The sequence below is a fragment of the Chrysochloris asiatica genome, unplaced genomic scaffold (genome assembly GCF_000296735.1).
Source record: "Chrysochloris asiatica unplaced genomic scaffold, ChrAsi1.0 scaffold00027, whole genome shotgun sequence".
Lineage (NCBI taxonomy): Eukaryota > Metazoa > Chordata > Mammalia > Afrosoricida > Chrysochloridae > Chrysochloris > Chrysochloris asiatica.
The window spans coordinates 24,907,332-24,924,782 of record NW_006408545.1 but is presented as its reverse complement, the minus strand read 5'-3'; the positions used below and the strand labels follow the sequence as shown (position 1 = coordinate 24,924,782).

The 17,451-nt window shown below is 36.0% G+C and overlaps 1 protein-coding gene across 1 annotated transcript in view; it reads right to left on the bottom strand.

The window, feature by feature from the left end:
• HACE1 (HECT domain and ankyrin repeat containing E3 ubiquitin protein ligase 1) overlaps positions 1-17,451 on the bottom strand; it is a 146,316-nt gene that overhangs the window by 43,353 nt on the left and 85,512 nt on the right. Inside the window, exons 12-17 of the mRNA XM_006839970.1 lie at positions 11,181-11,518; positions 10,636-10,704; positions 10,376-10,463; positions 1,615-1,726; positions 1,423-1,520; positions 1,151-1,238 (exon numbers count right to left, since the gene is read on the bottom strand). Coding sequence (XP_006840033.1) covers positions 1,151-1,238; positions 1,423-1,520; positions 1,615-1,726; positions 10,376-10,463; positions 10,636-10,704; positions 11,181-11,518 — 793 coding nt within the window. The remainder of the gene's footprint in view (positions 1-1,150; positions 1,239-1,422; positions 1,521-1,614; positions 1,727-10,375; positions 10,464-10,635; positions 10,705-11,180; positions 11,519-17,451) is intronic.

Genomic DNA, 17,451 nt, shown 5'->3' with positions numbered 1-17,451 from the left:
CTGGATTTGTTGGAAGTAATCAGAAGATACAATTAATGAGGCATTCTCCTTATAAAAGTGTTTAAATATTGGGGACTGGGGATATTTCCAGGGGGAAAATCAACTGTGCAAAGAGTTACCTGGAAAGTAACTGTACCATGTTAGAGAGTTCTTAAATAGCTCACACAAACAAGGTAGTAACCAATTCCATTTCGTCTACGGTATTAGACCACAACTCTACAGCTCACAAGCACCATTTCAAACTGACAGGTTCTTATCTCCATTACGTATTATATGGTTAAATAAAAGCTTTTTAGTTGTCAGGCCTTCCTTCACATCTTTTAAAAAACTGAAAATAAGGTTGCTATAACACCTGCTCCTCACTAATCGACAGAGTTAGATTCCAAAGACCAGGTCTTTATGTAAAAATCCACGTTGTACAAAAATGGAGGGTAAGCCTAACAGGTCTCAAAATGGATATATCTGCCAAATTACATCATTACACAACTGTCACTGAGAATCATGGCCCAGCCACATTGACAAATCACCTTAATCATGATACAGCCAGTATTACACTCGCTTCCTACCATAGCATTTGTTACTCCCCCACCTACATTGTTAATGTAAAAAACAGCTATTTACTATTTTCATTAATGTAAAATGTCAGATAACGATACAGTCAATACGTGAGGCATAAGTGTATTGGTTAAGATCTAACACCAGGACTTCTAGAATTTGGCTTTCAGGACCAGTAAATTTTAAGACCTGGAGATTCATATTGGATTAGAAAATAGGACTTTTCTTTTTTTAAGTAGCATCTATTATTATATATCATTCATAAAAGGAAACTTTAACTAAGAAGCAAGTAGACTGAAGGGTGATCCTTAAATTGAAAAAATTTTTCGTTTTCCTTCAATGAAAACTCCCTCATAGCCAGCTTACACTTGAAATAAAAATGAAACCCAAGTGTTCAAAGGAAAGCATTCTTGACTGAATCAGGCTCACTGACTTATCTCTCAGTCAACAGATGAATATAAACACTCTGAATTTGTTTCCTTTTCTATTAAATGGAAATGAATACTCTATCTAGCTCACAGGGCTACAGTGAAAACCAAAGGAACAAATGTAGTATAGTAGTCTGAGAAAAAGTCATCTAGACCATCCAACTTACCATCAGCTGATTGAGTAAACAATGCATAATCGGGATTGACTATCTCATTAGATAGAATATCAAACCACTCACGTACCACACCTTGACCCTGAGTTCAAGAAAATAAAATTAAACATCAACAGAAATATTTCACATGGAGATCTTTTTTCTAAATAACAGCAAAATTAAAATCATATTAAATTTTTTCCACATCAATTAAATATCAAATTTTACTCAATGACATTTCGATGTTTTATATACAGTGATCTCTAGATGGCATATCTTATACCCACCATGCCTTCTTCCCCATGGAACCGCACAGCAATCCCTTGCTTTAGTTTTGCACAATTTGCTTTTGAAACAACTTCACAGCTACTCCTAAAAATAGAATCTAAATATGTAGCACAGATTAATTTTACATATTAAAATTCATAATAAAAAATGTTTTGTGCCTCACGCACATACTCAGTTGTCTGTAAACATACCTCTGTGAACCAGCAAGATGTCATTTTCATTCACCGGCCTGTGCACCATGTCTGAATCCGGTTGCCCTGAATGCAAATGTTCATAGAACCACTCACAACGATCTTTAAATGGCTGTACACACACCAGAAAAGAAAGAAAAAGTAAATATGTTAGCAGCATTTCAGGTGCCTAATTATCAGATTATCATTCCTATACCCTTATTTATAATATGTAGCATTAGGTAATGTTCTAACATTTCAAATATTCACAAAAAAGGCAACACCTTAGCTGAAAAGCTTTGAATATGTGAAGAACGTGTTTTCTAAAATTTCATACCATTTTCAACAGAAAAGACTTGATAAATTAGTTTTTATCTAAGAAATTAGTATCAGATATGCAGTTGAACACAATTACTCTTAATTTCTTTTAAATCCAACAAGGATTATAAGAACAAACCTTCACAAATAGAAAAAATTATATATCGTGTTCCATTTAATTTTTAATAAAATCTTTAATACCTAACTTTATTCTGATCTTTATTCATCTTTTGTGATATATAAACAACTAAAAAGGAATCTGCTACCCTTTTTTCTTTCTCTATCCTGAAAATTGAAAAACTGTATCTTTTGAGCAGTTACGGAAGTCTTTCTTTACCTTTTTGTTCATCTGTCAGATAAGTAAACTGCAAGTAATTTGTAATTATTATGACTAATCAGAAAGTATTACTATGTACCTAGCATGTATCTAACACTTCAGGCCACATAAAAGCAGCTAAAATAAAAAAAAAAGTTATAATCTCATTTTCATTGCTAAAACCTATTTAATACAGTTGAAGACATTATACTAGCATACCATGTTGTTGTTGTTATGTGCCATGGAGTCGGTTCTGACTCATAGCGACCCTGTACAGGGTTTCTGAGGCTATAAATTTTTACAGAAGCAGAACACCTCATCTTTCTCCCACAGAACAGCTGGTAGTTTTGAACTGCTGACCCTGAGGTTCACAGCACAATTCATAACCACTACGCTACCAGAGCTCCTTTAGCATACCATTGTTGTTGTTGTTGTGTGCCATCAAGTCGGTTCCGACCCATAGCGACCCTGTATAGGGTTTCCGAGGGTGTAAATCTTTACGGGAGTAGAAAGCCTCATCTTTCTCCCGCGGAACAGCTGGCAGTTTCGAACCGCTGACCTTAAGGTTCGCAGCCCGATTCGTAACCACTACGCTATCAGAGCTCCTTTTTAGTACACCATAGTATATATTTAATTTCACAGTATTGAAAGTACCATGGGCTGCCAAAAGAACAAACAGATCTGTGTTAGAAGAAGTACAGCCAGAGTGCTCCTTGGAGGCCATGATGGCCAGGCTTCATCTCTCATATTTTGGAAATATTTTCAGGAGGGACCAGTCACTAAAGAGGGATATCATGTTTGGTAAGGTGGAGGGTGGGAGAAAAAGAGGAAGACCCCCAGAGAGCTGGATTGGTAGAGTGGCAGCATCAATGGGCTCAAGTGTAGCAACAACTGTGAGGTTGGCACAGCACCGGGCAATGTTTTGTTCTGTTGTGCATAGGGTCGCTATGAGTCAGTACCAACTCGATAGCACCTAACAACAAACAAACAAGGATGCAGAGATGACAGATGCACTAAGAACTTAGAGACAGTACAGATGAGTGAAATGCAAAGTTTGAATTAGCATTTAAATACAGCTGGGTAGGACTTACTGAAGTCAGGAGAAAAAAAGGCACTTCAAGCTAAAAGAATCATGGCAAAGGGCAACAGAGACAGTCTCCTTGCAAGATGGAGTGAAGACACTGGCATAACAGAATCCTATCTCCACACATGTTGAAAGAAATAGTTTGTATAAATAACTGAGCACATAATTATGGAACTAGAAGATCAAGTAAAAGATGCTGGGGCCATTGTAGACATTTGGTAAGAGAAATAAATGCAATAATTAAAATGGGTTTAGCCAATTGACTTGGTGTCCCTCAAGCCTATGGCCCTAAGCCCCAAGACATGTTTGTTCTGCACCCTACTTTGTTGAGCAGTGACTGAGGTCTTAACAGCTCGTGAGTAGTTATCTGAGGTGCACTATTGGTCTCTCCCTGTACAGAGAAAAGAAGAGTGATAAAAGTTGAAGATGCTTAGGTACAAGTAGTCCAATGGACTAACCATCCAGAAGTGCTAGATGGTATTCCCAACTACCACTATCAACTGCTCTAAAAGGATCAGATTAGAAGGTCCTGGTTAGAGTGGGACAAAAATGTGGAACAAAACTCAAAGTCATTACAAAGACCAGGCTTACTGGTTCAACCGAGACTGGGAGAACTATAGACTATGACCCTTAGTCACCCTTCAAGTCTGAAACTAACCTCATTCCCATGACTCAATTTTCAGCTAGACAACAGACAGATCTACAAGAGGAATAACAGCACAAGTGAGGTACACACACTGTAGAAGTATCAACTGTTTGAGATCAAAAGGGAAGCATTTACCAAGGACAAAATTCAGAAGTGTTAGGAAGAGAGGAGGAATGGAAATGAGAAACACAGTGAGGAAGGGGAGTAAGTGGTGTTACAATGAAGGGATTGCAACCAATGAGATGAAACAAAATATGTGTGAATTGCTAAATAAAAAAATGATGATCTGCTCTGTAAACTGTCACCCAATTCATAACAAAAAAGTTTAGAAAATTAAAATAAAAAATACAGTGGATGTAGCACCAGTGTAAAGGAAGGTTAGCTGGGATACTAATAATAGGTATCAGATGCTAAGGCCCTGGTTATGATAGGAAAGGGAGTCCTGGTGTGATTCTGTGAGACAAACCACTGGACCTCAGGGTCCATTTGAACCACAATGTCAGCGGTTCAAACTTACCAGCTGATCATTGGAAACTCGATACAGGGTAACTATGAGCCAGAACTGACTTGACAGCACTTTAAAACAACATGCTAGAAAAGAATAAAAAAATAAAACCGAAAGTCACTGCTGCTTTGAATAAAGATGAAAAGTCAGAGAAGATTTCAAGGTCTAGAACAGGGATGGTGAGCCTTTTTTCTGCCAAAATTTGTAACATTACTCATAGGCCATACAAATTTATCAACTTAAAAATCAGCCTGCTATATTTGGTCAAACATTTAATTAGCTCACTCACCCCAATGGGATGGCTGGAACTGCAGTTGGCTTTGGCAGAGCCAGACCAAATGATTCCGTGGGTCTTATACTTATTAACAGAAACAGCCTAGGATAAAGATCCTCTTGCTTCCATCACCTACACCCATTTTTCCAAAAGACACTGGTGGGAAAACTAGTAAGGTTTTGTTGTTGTTGTTAAGTGCCATCGTGTTGGTTTTGACTCACAGCCACCCTGGGTTTCTGAGGAGCCACTAGTAGGTTTGATCTGTCGACCTGTGCTCATCTATAGTGCCAGGCCAGGAGTCTAAATAAGGTTTTAAGTATTCTTAATTTATAAGGTTATTGTGGGAAATACCTACTAGGGACCTGGAGATACCAAATGTGCTCTACCTCCAAGACTGGAAACAGAGCTATATATAAAGTTGAAGGTAAAAAGAAAGGGCTAGGTCTCTTGCTCAAGAGATAAAAAAATGTAGGAAAACAAACACCAAGGACTGAGAAGTTTATGATTATAGGTCAGGAATGAAAACCATTTAACAAATGATACAAAAAACTAGAAAAGTCACAGAGTGTAATGTCACAAAAATCCAGAGCCTCAACACATCCATACAACCCATACCATCCAACACCATAACACACACAGACAGCCCATACCATCCAACACCACAACAAACAGACAGACCATACCATACAACATCACAACACACACAGACAGCCCACACCATACATCACAACACATACAGACAGCCTATACCATACAACACCACAACACACATAGACAGCCCATACCATACAACACAACACACAGACAGCCCAAACCATACAACACAACACACAGACAGCCCATACCATCCAACACCATAACACACACAGACAGCCTATATCATCCAACACAACACACACAGACAGCCCATACCACCCAACACCACAACACACACAGCCCATACCATCCAACATAATACACTCAGATAGCCCATACCATCCACACAATACATACAGACAGCCCATACCATCCAACACCATAACACACACAGACAGCCCATACCATACAACACAACACACACAGACCATACCATCCAACACTGCAACACCTACAGACAGCTCATACCATCCAACACCACAACAGAGACAATCCACACCATACAACACAACACACACAGACAGCCTATACCATACAACACCACAACACACACAGACAGTCCATACCATACAACACAACACATACAGACAGCCTATACCATACAACACCACAACACACAGACAGTCCATACCATACAACACAACACACACAGACAGCCCATACCATACAACACCACAACACACATAGACAGTCCATACCATACAACAAAACACATACAGACAGCCCATACCATACAATACCACAACACACATAGACAGTCAATACCATACATCACAACACATACAGATAACCTATACCATACAACACCACAACACACAGACCATCCATACCATACAACACAACACACAAAGATAGCCTATACCATACAACACCACAACACACATAGACAGTCCATACCATAGATCAAAACACACACAGACAGCCCATACAACACCACAACACACAGACAGCCCATACCATACATCACAACACATACAGACAGCCTATACCATACAACACCACAACACACATAGACAGTCCATACCATACAACACAACACATACAGACAGCCCATACCATACAACACTACAACACACATAGACAGTCCATACCATACAACATAACACATACAAACAGCCCATAACACATCCAGCACCACAACACATAAAGACAAGCCATACTACATCCAATGCAACACATACAGACAACTCATACTATACAACAGTACAAAAGAGCTATCACTCAGGCAGTTTCTAGGACATAAGTAAATGTCTTAAAAAAAAAACTATACTTAGTTTTACTTTAAAAAAACTTAAATATTACATTTTTGTTAACTCTTAACAAAAATATTATTATTATCATAATAACTGGTGAGATTAACTTCTGCTTTTAATATTTACTTTCAGTAAGAAAAGACCACATTTTTTTTAATTAAATGTACAATTTTGTCCATATTCTAATCGTATTCCATGATTTTAATAAAGACACTTGCTATTTAGTGCATAAGCAAAATATTTCACTATTAGTAAACAGACTGAAACAAAGTTCTTGAAATTTTAATGTTATTTCTAAAACTTTGATAAAAGAGAGAGAAAGAACACTACATAACAGTAACGTATTTTACATAACAGTAATGTTTTTAAGTACAGGTTTTAAAATCAGATAAATACGGATCCAAATGCAAACTGTCACTGACTAAGTTTATAGCTTAGGGAAATTTCTAATCCTCTCAAAACTTTAGTTTCCTCACCTGTAAGGAAGGATGATCATCTCTACATTCAATTGTGATTAAATAAATAGGAAAACAGAACACAATGATAATAAGTTTAATAATAATATTATTGCTGTTGCTAAATGTTATTGAGTTGGTTCCAACTCACAGCAATCCTAGGTATAGGTTTCTGAGGTTTTAAATCTTCAGGGGAGCAAAAAGTCTCATCTTTCTCCCACAGAGTGGCTGGTGGGCTGGAACTACAGACCTTGTGGTTTGCAGTCCAGTTTTTCTCATAGGAAGCCATCGCACTCCCTAATCATGTTGTTGTTGTTGCTAACTGCTGTCAAGTCATTTCCGACTTGTAGGGACTCTGTAAGAGGGTTTCCAAGGAGCAGCTGCTGGGTTTGAACCGCTGATCCTGTGGCTCAAAGTCCAGTGCTTATCCTATAGCACCCCATCAGAATAACAAATGCTCATTCAGTACCTACAAGCCAGTTACGGGAGTGCTGTGGCTCTGTAGGATAAGCTCTGTAGGATAACCACAGCTCAGCAGTTCCAGCCCAACAGCTCTTCTGCAAAACAAAGCTGAAGCTTTCCGTTCCCACAAAAGATTTAAAACTCAGAAACCTTATACAGGGTTGTTGTAAGTTAGAACCAACTCGAAGGCACTTAACAACAACAAATGCAGGTATGTTTTAAGCATTAGCTCATGAATTATCACATGTAATCCTTACAACAGTAAGAGGAAATGGACTCCTATTCTCTCCATTTTACAGAAAATAAAAATACAGCACCAAGAAGTAACTTGTGGAATACTCAACAAGCAGATACTCAATATATAGGCATTGTTCTGGTTATCAATCAGCTATGTCAAAATTATTGTGAAAATGTTAAAATAACATGAAATTTACTTACCAATGTAAGATATGAAATATAAAAATCATGCCTTTTAACAGTAAAATGTGAACCAAGAAATAAAAGTAAATGACAATTGTTTTAAGTAACTGAAATGGAACATGAAACGGTAGAAAACACTACCTTTGAAAACTAATCAGGTATAGATCTGTGAGATCAAGATCGGAATCAAAACACACACACACAGATAGCCAAAGGGTACATTTCTTTATGTAAACTTTCTAAGTACCTGGTTTCGATAAAATAATTCACAAAACAGGACTGATTACAGAGGATCCTCTTAATAGCATTTGTACAGCTATACACAACGTCTCTCCCTGTAACTACTGGCCACCTGAAAACCACCAACATAACAAGAAGTCAAACCCTTAGCAGAGGTAGTTTTCTGTTTTGTTTTTAACATTTTTTGGTGAGTAGGAGAGGGAACAGACTCCCAAATCACTGAAAATTTCCAAGTCCAAAAAAGAACAAAGCACTTTGTATTTTTCTAATATGAGAGTAAGCTGCCAAAATCATGTCCCACCACCCATAAATACTGCTTAGTGTATCTATTTCCTACATGTAGAGAATTCTCCTATACAACCAGATAACAATCATTATCAGGAAATTAATACTAACACTGATACACTACTACATCGAATCCTTCTATCACATTTTAAATTTTGGCAATTGTTCTAGTAATGACCTTTATATAGCAAAAGGGCCCACAGTCAGTTGTATTTAATTGTTCTATCTCTTTCAATAGTATCATTATTAAACAGAGGTGAAAGAGTCCAATAAACATGTGTATCATTTGCTAAAACTTCGTGTTTTTGAAAAAGTCAGTCTCCCTAAAGATACTAAACAATATCTATAGCATTAATTGTCATCAGCCTAGACAGTTTGTGACAAGTCATTTTCCTAAAACTTTGCCAGGATCATGTCTCTCGGGAAGCAAAATTATTGGTGACTCCTAAACAGCCTAACAAACAAAAGATTCTTCAATCTGGAGACCAAGGCTCAACACAGTTTGACCCCAACCTCTCTTTCCAAAACTATATCTTGCTCCTCATCTATACAGACGATCCGCTCCAGTCACTGCTGTTTTATACTTTTCCACCCATGACCTGACCTAAACCTTGGCCAGCTAATGTTCATCCTTTCTGTCTACTCCAACCAAAATTTTGCACATTTTTTCAAGGTTCAGCTTAAAATCTATCTCCTCTTTGAAATGTACCTTGACTACAGAAGCCAGGAAGTAAACTCTTCCTTCCTCAAGAAATAGCTAATACTGTAAGTACTATTTTATAGCTATAATCATTATCTTCCCTATTAGATTTAATCAACATCTACTTGGACATGGGAAACATGCTTTGCATTTTCAAAACTACCACTTACTGAGCAATAACTATATACAAGTCACTCTTTATAATTTATCTTCACTTGTTAGGAAGGACCAGCCGTTGGAAAAGAATATCATGTTTGGTAAAGTGGAGGGTCAGAGAAAAAGAGGAAAACCCCCAATGAGATGGATTAGCCAAGTGGCAGCATCAATGGGCTCAAGTATGGCAACAATTGTGAGGTTGGCCCAGGACCGGGCAGTGTTTCGTTCTGTTGTGCAAAAGGTCGCTATGAGTCAGTACCGACTCGATGGCACCTAAAAAAAACAACAACATAGTTCTGAAGATGGTATCATATGCCCTGTTTTACAGAAGAAACAAAGGCTCAATAATCTTTAAAAAAAAAAAAAAAAAAAAAAGGTGCCTGATGTTATAGAGCTTGTAACATATTTCAAGAAACACAAGATATGTAGATGAACAGGGATAACACTGGGGCAATGTGGGACAGGGGGGAGAAGTTACTGAGTCATAAATTTGGAGAACTAACAAAGTTTAATCAATATTTTTACCAAAGGATTTCTCAATATCTTTCACATACTGCTGAAGTGCTTTATAAATCTCCAACAGAGCATATATCATATTTCCCATATATATCTAGAGAGAAATCCTTCTATGGCAAAACTAATGTCTAATGTTTAGGAAATGTGGCAATGTGTTTTGCTGTGTATGCACAAGCCTTTGCACATAGCTGTTGTTGTTAAGTGCTATCGAGTTGATTCCAACCCACTGTGACCCTGCATAGGGTTTCTGAGGAGCAGCCTCAGTGAATGTGAACCACCAATCTTGTAGTTCAAACTAACCTTGTGGTCCAGTGCTATATCCTAAAGTGTCAGGCATTCAATAAACATTTCTTAAAGAATAAAATTTACTCTTTACACTAAAGTAACATGTAATTTCATTCCCCTTACAGTAAGACATCTCAAGTACAATAACTGCTTAATTAAACAGTGTTCAAATAGAAATTCAAATTCATTTTCATTAGACAGACTAAAAACAAGATTCAGAGAAATTTCTACCTGTGCTTTAATGATATGCATGAACCTCGACATCAACTCAGGACATTCAAGGAGGAAGTGAAAGTGGTCAAATATTATTTTGGGATTTCTAAAAGAAAAAAAAAAACAAAACATTTTGTTTAAATGGACAAGAAGGATGAGTAGCATTACATGAGAAGAATAGTCAGAAATACATCAACATTGAAGCAACAAGTTCTGCTTAGTAACAGAAGCAACTTTTTGCCTGTTGAGATAAAACTTTAAGAAATGAAATGCTTTACCTGTTAACAAAGCACTTTAGAACTTCATCATGTTTGCAGACAAATTCAATGAAACGGGGTGAAGTCATACTGTAGGGAAAAAAATGTACTCAAACCACACAGATAAAACTTGGTGATACAGAAAATCTCACTGACTCCTACACCAAAAAATTTGGTATTTGGATCTTCTAAAATTATGAAACTCAGGTATGCCTACTTCATAGGTAAAATGAAGTAATAATATAATAACTTCCTATCAACATATAAAATAAGTAACTTTTTTACAATCTTGAAATTTTAAGCATCATTGCTGCTCTACACATTTCAAGTACATAATTAAGATGTCCTAAGCAAGGTGACATTTACCATTCTACATGGTAATAACATATATCAATTGCCTGAAATTATTTTTAGGGAGGCTTTTGATTAATGCAAGTAGCATTTTAAAACAAGATTAGGATAAAACTTTAAATAAATAAATGTTATTATTTGTTACTTAAATTATAAAATATCAGAACTTTTCTTCATGTCTCAGAGAAGAAAATAATAAGCAGAAACTGTCTTACCCTGGAGGCATCTGACAAGAACAGCACATGTAAAAAGCTTGAATGACAGCACTTAGCCGGTTAGCTGTCACAGAAATAACATCCTGACAATCTGCATTGGCTTCCTGTTTCCCTGCAAGAGCATCTGGTTTAGATTCCTTTGTGCTAGTGGATAGATTTTCATAGCTCTCAGGTCCTGGAGGTTCAAATGGAGAAATGGAAGTGGCATCTTGATGATTTGGGCCTTTTTGTTTCAGTAAAAGAGAAGTGATATCCGTTGAGTCCTCCTTATTTTTCATCAATTCTGTGGCTATTAAAACTAACCACTCATCTAATGAATGCCAAAGCAATTCCAGAGGCTAAAAGAAAAAGAAAAGCTTTTGGTTTTTTTCTAATATCTTTACTTAAACTCCAGGATAAATAACCCATATAATCAAACCAATACTGTAAAAGAGCATATTGACTCAAGATACCTGTATTCTCCCAAGTTAAATGACAGTAGTGGCAAAAGGTTAAGTAACAAAAGTATCTGAATGCCAGAAAAACAATTTCCTCATTTACAGCAAAAATTTCATTCATATTTATCTATTCCTTCGACTAAGGGGAAAAATGAAAATCTAAGGAAAATGAAAGATTTATAAGCAATCTTGCTTCTTTTAATTTTCAAACAATTAGTTTTAATGCAGATAGTCCTTCTATCCATATAATCCCCTTAACCCTTGCTGTATTAATATAATCAATGTCAGCAATTTCCAACCAGGTAAAATAAATCAATTAAAAATATGTGAATTCTCAATGAGGCTAAAAAGAGTTTAGTTTACTGAGTTCCATTCTTTACATGCCTAAAATTTTGATAATTTATGACAAATAACTTTAAAATGTAAAATTTTACATATATTCACAAATAAATACATACACACCTACACACATATACATGCTTCATTGTTGTTGTTGTTAAGTGCCTTTGAGTCAGTTCTGACTCAAGGCGACCCTATAGAGGATTCTGAACCACCAACATTGCGATTCACACCGACCCTGAAGTACAATGCTTACCCTACAGAACTACATGAGGACTATATAGGCTTCTTCTTTTTGTTAAGTGCCGTTGAGTCATAGTGGCCCTGTACAGGGTTTCCAAGGAGCCACTGGTAAGTTTGAATCCCCAACCTTGTGGTTCAAACCAACCTTGTATTCCAGTGGTCATCCTACACACACATACACATTCATGGAGAACTCATCATCTCTAGTAACTAGTCATTTTTAAAACAAGAACTACAATTACCAAAGCTTTAGCAAAATACTAATTAGTTCCAACTTATAGAAAAATAGGTGAAAGAAAGGGAGCAAACTCTATTATTCCTATTAATACCAAAAATATCCTTTTTGAAAATAATGAAAAAAATCTTTGAAAATTAAAAGCAAGTAAAATCTTACTTAATATTGTATAATTACAAATGCTACAAAAGGAAGATAAAATATAAAGATAAGTCCAAAAGTCCTGCTACAAAATCATAAACCCTTCATTAAAAATAACAAAATATAAAATTATTGGTTTTCAATATATCTACCATCTGGGTCTCTACACTTCTGAAGGCAGTGATTCTATCTCTCTAACCCTTCCCCAACAAATTTTATGCTCTTTTATTTACACATGTCAAAATGGCAGTTTTGGCATCCTGGAGGGACACAAATACTGTTCCATTTAAATGTTCTGAGTTTGGGGACAAAAAGAAGTCTGAAAGGCTACAGGATGGATGGGGTATGGCTTTCCAACATAATTCTCATAGTACAGCCTTTAAGAATTAGCAGGTACATTGTTGTAATGGGAACAATTCCTGAGCACAGCTTTCCTAGTATCTCTTTCACTCTGCAGTGTTCAATTTGGTTCAAACTTCTAATATCTATCTCCCCCACCCCACCTCCACTGTCCTGTGTCCTTCTAGAAAATCTATCGTCTACCCCTTTTGAATCTCTAAAACAATCACCATAACCTGTGAACTGATCTCTCTGCCCTGAATTCATCTTTGAGGTCTTCTTGACCTCCCTTTAAAATGCTTGATCTATCTGAAAACTGTTGTTTTATGTGGGATGTCTTCCTGCACACTTGTTGAAAAGCTTCAATGATTCAGGAAGATGCTTATTTTAGTTTTGTTAAAAATTTGATATTAAGTCCTGACCTTGAAATATTTTATTCTATAGCACAAAAAGTATCATTTTCCTTGAAGACACCCTAAAGACTAAGACAAATGTATTACTGAAAGACAAGTGTATTACTGAAAGAACTTGTCTGCAGTCATCCAATAAGAGCACAGACATGTTTAAACATAATTTATTTGGAATGAACTCATGCATACATGAACTAAAGCCCTAATAGCAATACTTTTTGACTAACCTTAGTGTATACATCAGCTCCAGTAATCAATAGTTTTTAAAACCACACAAAATACCAAGGAGCTATTAAAAGACTTGCTAGGACATTTTAAATTCCAAATAAATATTAACACTTACGAAAGGTGAGGTGGGTAAAAGGATCTTTCATTCAAATATATGCTATTTTAGATACTCCTACTGACAATGGTAAACTCTTTGTGTAAATGAATTAAAAAGGAAATTTTACTTTTTAAATTTTATGTGACTACTAAATGTGGCGTAGTGGTTACGAATTGGGCTGCGAATCGCAAAGTCAGCAATTCGAAACTACCAGCTGCTCCGCAAGAGAAAGATGAGGCTTTTTTCTACCATAAAGATTTATAGCCTCGGAAACCCTGTTCAGGGTTGCTATGTGTCTGAACCAACTCGACGGCACTTAACAACAACAACAATAACTGAATGCTAAAATATACGTCATGTGCTGCAGAAAACCTACTTCTTAAAATATTCAAACTAAATGAAAAAATATTACTTCTAAAGATTATATAAAAAGAGATTATATACCCATATTTGGAATCTCAAAAATATTTACACAACCTTTCTACAAGAAAATCTTTACTGTCTAACAAAACCTTGTACATCTTCAGCCTACATATCTTTCTTCAGATTCCTAGATCATCCTCTCTTTGAACCTTTTACTTATTGAATTTGCAAAAAAAAAAAAATCAATTATTAAACCAAAAAGTGGCCCTGCCCCCCCGCCACACACACACACACACGCAACACACACAAAAAGGCTACAAGATAAAGCACTGAACCACAAGGTCCGTTTGAACTACAAGGTCGACGGTTCAAAGTCACCAGTCGCTCCTCAGAAACTCTATACTCGGAAACAGGGTCACTATGAGTCGGAACCAACTGGATGTCACTGAACAACAACAACAAACCACCAACAAAAACCTAGTTCATTAAACAGATGGGCTTATAAAATAAATAATATCATCTCTGAGAACTGTGCTCTTTTAAAAATCATCTATATGAGAAGAAACAGTCACCATTTACTCTAGAGCAAAGATGAGAGAGTAACAGGGGACAGGAAAGCTAGATTAATGGAAATGTAAGAGACAGAACTAAAATAATACAAAAGTTGACCCACTGTGGAAAACCAATGTCACTGACCAATACATATGTTATTGTTTGCCATCGAGTCAGTTTCGACCCATAGCGACCCTGTATAAGGTTTCCAAGGTGAGTTTGGAACCACCAACCTTGCAGTTCAAACCAACCTAGAGGTCGAGTGCTTATCCTATAGCGACTCTGAACAATTATGTATAGAAATTATTAAATGGGAACCTAATTTGCTGTGTAAACTTTCACTAAAAGCCCAATAAGTTTAAAAACAAAAAACAACTAATTTATTCAACAAATATTTAACAAGTAGTTCCAGGCAGATAGGTATGCACAGTGTTTATAGTTCTAGATAGACAGGCAAGCACGGTGTTTATAGGTCTAGATAGGTAAGCACGGTGTTTATAGGTCTAGATAGACAGGTAAGCACAGTGTTTGCCTTTCTAAAACAAACCTTTCAGAGGTTCAAATGAGCACACAGACCCACAAAAGGGCACTTTTCCATAGCTGGGCTCAGAAGATGGCAAAAGATCCAAGGTTCCTGAGCTGACTAAAAGGGTAAAAAGCTACCATAAATACTGACATGATACCTTCCCTAAGAATGTACGGAAATTCTCATTATGATTCAAGTTTGAGCTTTCAGGTTTTTTCTTCAAGAGAAAAACATTAAACAATGTAGAAAGTGAAGACGAAATTTTTCATTTTAAAGCTATAACATAAACAATTTCATTTTATATTAGGAAATAAACTTCCAACACAGAAAGAAGAGGTGGTGGTATAAAACTGTGTAAAGCAAAAGAAAATGAGGAGGGGTAAAATCTAGAAAATCAACAAACTGGACGGAGAGGAAGCCTCAGGCAGTAAACGATACATGATCTTACAGAAGAGGCTCAATGAGAAACAATTCCATTCTCAAATGCTGTCAATATGCAAAAATTAAAGACAGATTTTCAATTATCCAGAAGTGATATCAAAGAAAAATATGGATCTGTGTAAAAAGGTTGATGACAATATAGATACAAAAAACCTATGAAACTGTTTTCAATAAAGGTGAACAGCAAAGATATTAAAAGAGAATGAGATATAAGAAAAAGAAGAACTAAAACTTCTTAGAACTTTCTTCTCTTATTTTTTATCTTTTCTGGTATCAAACATATGTACTAAAAACTAAGTCCAAACTCTGAGGTGTTTTCCCTATGAAGATCTACTCAAAATGTATTCCTCAATCATTTTTCTAAAAATCCTGAACAATAATGTTAATTTCTAACTGTGTTGGCAGCTATAGACAAAAAGAAATACATCTTAAAAATTAAAAATGAATCATTACATACTATATCAACGATGCTTTCTATATTGAGTAATGGTGTTGTTGTTGTTAAGTGCCGTCGAGTTGGTTCCAACTCATAGTGACCCTGTTCAGGGTTTCCAAGCAACAGCTAGTGGGTTTGACCTGCCAACCTTGTGGTTCGCAGCCCAATGCTGATCGCTACAGCGCCACACCAAGAGTCCATGCTGAGAAATGTTGCTGTTGTTCTGAAGTACCATCAAGTTGTTGCTGACTCATAGAGACCCAGTATAGGGTTTCTGAGGAGCCAGTGGTTAAGTTTGAAGCACCAATCCTGTGGTTCAAACCAACCTTGCAGTCCTGCACTTATCCTATAGTGTCACACCAGAAGTCCTTTATGAGAAATAAGGACATATGAAAGAAGATATGAAACTCCATATGTATCTATTGTTACCATACAACAATGTCAATGGATAGAGACAAAAGCAGCAAGCTTCTTAGCACTTTGAAAATAGTCTTAGTTCGTGTTTTTGAATGATCCTCATCATAGAATTATATTCTACATACAGTAACAATAATATGAGAATCATGATTTAATAACAGTTTTTAAGTTATATTTCAAAAGCGTAATATACAATCCCAAACTTGTTGGATAATTTAAAAACCTATGTGTGGAACAAATTTAAGAGAAAAGCACTGCAAACTTAGGCTCATTAGCAGAATTTTTAAATTCTCTTAGTCTGATGATTTTCAACTTAATGTTGTCAAATGTCACAACCAAAAAAGACAAGATCTTAAAGTTAAAAGTTTCTCAATCTTTCTATAAACTGTTAATAGTCAAAGTTTACTATTTACCATAAAGAGTCCATCATGGTTCAGAAGTCTAAATTGTCTTCCCATACTCACCCTGCTTCAGTAATAAGAACTGTCTTTCCTCCTTCATATGCTCCAAAGTTCCCAACACACTTGGGAACCACACCAGTAAAAATCTCTTAACACTGAAAGAATGGCTGGCTGAATGTTAAAATTAACTTTAAAAACTTCCGAAATAAATCAGAAAACTACTAACAGGATGTTAAACAATTTCACCTACAAAAACCACATGGCCTATAAACCCACTCATTTTTAAGAAAACCCATTAGCTAATCCAACATTAAAGTGGCATGTAATATATCCAGTTAACAAAATGGGAAGTAGTATCACTGTTACCTCAAAACTTGAATCCCTATATAATGAACATGGGCCTTCTGTATAGAATGACAATGGAGAACTTCTATTTTTATTCTCAGGAGTGAGAAAACAGATGACTTTGTCATCCCACAGATTCCTCCTCATTGATTCATAAAATTAGAGGAAATAAACTAATAAATTCCTTAAAACTAACAAACATTCATGTTTTTTTAAAATTAGCTGAATTTTGGAATAAAAATTCAAAATAAAAGTTTAAAATTTACGGAGGAAAAAAAAGTCATCAGTGGCAAAAGTACCATCTAGGACAGAAAATATTAC